The following is a 1305-nucleotide window of genomic DNA, read 5'->3' on the forward strand; positions in this document are numbered from 1 at the left end:
TATATATTAGTTTGATGAGAAAATCATGCATAGAATAAAACAATTTTTGGCTTGCTCTAACTGTCACAGATGTCCTGGCGCTGCTTCTCACAGACACACTCATCTTCCTTCAAGAAAAAGACCAGAAGTATACATTTGCTGTTGTGGTAAGGACACGGTTTTTGGCTGTAAACCTTCTTAAAGCTGTGCCTCTGATAACCTCTTCACTTCACCAACCACGTTCCTCCACTTTCACTGCGTCTCAGGACCAGAAACCTCCCGTCATCCCTCTGCAGAAGTTAATAGTTCGGGAAGTGGCGAATGAAGAGAGGGGGATGTTTCTCATCAGCGCCTCGTCTGCGGGGCCTGAGATGTACGAGGTTCACACTTCATCCAAAGAGGAGCGGAACACCTGGATGAGGCTCATCAGAGAGGCTGTAGAAAGGTGGGTTTATGAATGTGATTCATGTGTTGCTTAGGAAGGAAAAAATAAACATTGGAAGATGAACATTTAAATGTTGTTGGACTGATACTCTTTCGGCTGCATAGCTGCCCGGAGGAACAAGAGGAATGCTCGAGTGAATCTGAAGAAGAGAAACAAGCTGCTGAGGCTCGTTTTCAGAAAATCCTGAGGTTACAAGGTATGGATAAATCCACGGCAGTCCTTTCTGATCTTGATTTAAAGGTGCAATATTATGTGTTTCTCAGGCATATATTTAAATACTATATCATAAAAAAGTATCTATGTCACCTTTAGYTGTTATTAAAATGCTGTTTTTATGTTTAAATAGAAAATAAAATTATCTTCTCATCACTTCCTCTTTCAAACACCTTGAAATTGGCCTCTGTCTCTGAACCTCTGTTACGTCCCCTGGCTTGGTCTAGGAGTTTAAAGGGACTAACATAAATCTAGACAATGAAGGAGGAGTCAAAATGGCATTTAAGATGTTTATTTTCTGCCATGTTTTGAGTTTCTTTTCTATAAAGACTGATTCAAAGACTTCAAGGAGAGCTCAGGCCAAAATAACAAACAAAACAACCCTGAAATAAAATTAAAATTTAAACTTACCTAACCCCAATGAAAATAAAATATCCAAACCTAAAATTACCTTACCTAATAAGCACATAAACAGGAGAAAACTAAGGTTAAACAAAAGGCAGCTCTCTCCTACAAAATCAGCCTGACCAAGTTTACATTAGTTTGTAAAATAAAGAACCCTTGGCTGAAACAACAGTCAATGGTGTATGGCAGTCAAGTGGCCCATAGGCGCAGGAGTGCAGCTTCACAGCCAATAAATAGGGCCCAGCTGATGCTCACGGGGGAGG

At 40.3% G+C, this 1305-nt stretch overlaps 1 protein-coding gene across 1 annotated transcript in view; it reads left to right on the top strand.

Annotated features, from left to right (window-relative positions):
* Positions 1-1305, top strand: part of arhgef28a (Rho guanine nucleotide exchange factor (GEF) 28a) — a gene marked incomplete at its 5' end in the record, with an annotated part of 138846 nt that overhangs the window by 101562 nt on the left and 35979 nt on the right. Inside the window, 2 exon segments of the mRNA XM_014028387.1 lie at positions 70-146; positions 246-424. Of these exon segments, the coding sequence (XP_013883841.1) occupies positions 70-146; positions 246-424 (256 nt within the window).

The sequence above is a fragment of the Austrofundulus limnaeus genome, unplaced genomic scaffold (genome assembly GCF_001266775.1).
Source record: "Austrofundulus limnaeus strain Quisiro unplaced genomic scaffold, Austrofundulus_limnaeus-1.0 Scaffold755, whole genome shotgun sequence".
Taxonomy (NCBI): Eukaryota; Metazoa; Chordata; class Actinopteri; order Cyprinodontiformes; family Rivulidae; genus Austrofundulus; species Austrofundulus limnaeus.